At 44.9% G+C, this 1,629-nt stretch overlaps 1 protein-coding gene across 1 annotated transcript in view; it reads left to right on the forward strand.

Moving 5' to 3' along the window:
• The window catches only part of LOC311328151 (epithelial membrane protein 2-like), a gene marked incomplete at both ends in the record, with an annotated part of 4,001 nt that extends 2,617 nt beyond the window's left edge, over nucleotides 1-1,384 (forward strand). The window contains one exon of the mRNA XM_084462168.1: nucleotides 1,244-1,384. Within this exon, the coding sequence (XP_084318294.1) occupies nucleotides 1,244-1,384 (141 nt within the window). The remainder of the gene's footprint in view (nucleotides 1-1,243) is intronic.
• Nucleotides 1,385-1,629: the final 245 nt, after the last annotated feature.

A 1,629-nucleotide genomic window follows, 5' to 3' on the forward strand; every position in this document is an offset into this window, starting at 1 on the left:
CCCAAGGTACCTACCCCCAAGGTACCTACACACCAAGGTTATTATAGTTAACGAAAACTAACTAAAAAACGAAAACTAGGTGTGAAAACACATTTTAGTTAACTGAAATAAAAATAAAAACTAGACTTTACAAAAAAATGATAACTAACTAAAACTGTATTGTGTGTTTACAAAACTAACTAAAATAAACTAAAATTATTGTGAAAATGTCCTTAGTTTTAGTCTTTTTCATTTCATACATAAGCCTAGTATTTTGGGTGGATATTAAATCTATCCTCCATGTTCTTTAGCTGTGCCCCGGCGCAGAAGTAACCTGACGTGCGCCAGATGGTTTGTTTCACACGGAGTGAAACAACATGAGCTCACGAGATCAGGATGGTCTCACTAGGGTAGCACAGAAAAAAAACAAACTAAAACTAATACTGAAACTAATAAAAACTAAACTAAAACTAAGCATTTTCAAAAAATAAAAACTAAACTAAACTAGCAAACCTGCTTTAAAACTAATCAAAACTAAACTGAAATTGAAAACAAAAAGTTAAAACAATATAAAAATAAAAACTAATGAAAAAAGCAAAACTATTATAACCTTGACACACACACACACACAGTCAGAATAACATGGAGGTTGGACAGTGAGGGAGGGGCCGGATCAGAAGTGAACCGGGAGGGATGGATGGAGGAAGGGGAGGTGGGGGGGTTCAGATGGAGCACACACCCTGGAAGTCAACTGCAAACAAGTAGTGTTTGTATCGTTGCTTCATGCCGTATCATCACCATCACATGGTCAAAAGCACATCCTTCGTAAGGTCATTATGTCTCACAAAATGAGTCATGCTGAGTCATGAACGTTGTTAACGCCAAATAACTGGGAGATTTTGTAGTTTTCTTTGCCTTTCTTTTCAATGCTGTATTTTATTTATTTATTTATTATTCTCTCTCTCTCTCTCTCTCTCTCTCCCTCTCTCCTCCCCCTCCCTCTCTCTCTCCTCCCCCTCCATCTCTCTCTCTCTCTCCCTCTCTCCCCCCCCTCCCTCTCTCCCTGTCTCACTGGCTCTCTCCCTCTCTCTCCCTCTCTCCTCCCCCTCCCTCTCTCCCTGTCTCACTGGCTCTCTCCCTCTCTCTCTCTCTCCCTCTCTCCTCCCCCTCCCTCTCTCCCTGTCTCACTGGCTCTCTCCCTCTCTCTCTCTCTCCCTCTCTCCTCCCCCTCCCTCTCTCCCTGTCTCACTGGCTCCCCCTACAGAGTATTTGCAGGCGGTGCAGGCCAGCTCGGTGCTCGCCTGTATATTGTCCATCCTGGCCCTCCTTGTGTTTGTGTTTCAACTCTTCACCCTGACCAAGGGACACAGGTTCACTATCGCTGGGATCATCCAGCTGCTAGCCTGTGAGTACCAACATGCTAGCTGTGTGTGTGTGTGTGTGTGTGTGTGTGTGTGCGTCTGTTTCTCTCTGTCTCTTTGCCTTTCACACTTACGATTATATCTCCCCAAACTTCCTCATCACTGACACCTCTCCCTCCCTCCCTCCCTCCCTCCCTCCCTCTCTCCCTCTCTCCCTCTCTCTCTCTCTCTCTCTCTCTCCCTCCCTCCCTCTCTCTCTCTCTCTCTCTCTCTCTCTCTCTCTCCCTCT

This window comes from Borostomias antarcticus (assembly GCF_949987555.1).
Source record: "Borostomias antarcticus genome assembly, contig: scaffold_1070, whole genome shotgun sequence".
Taxonomy (NCBI): domain Eukaryota; kingdom Metazoa; phylum Chordata; class Actinopteri; order Stomiiformes; family Stomiidae; genus Borostomias; species Borostomias antarcticus.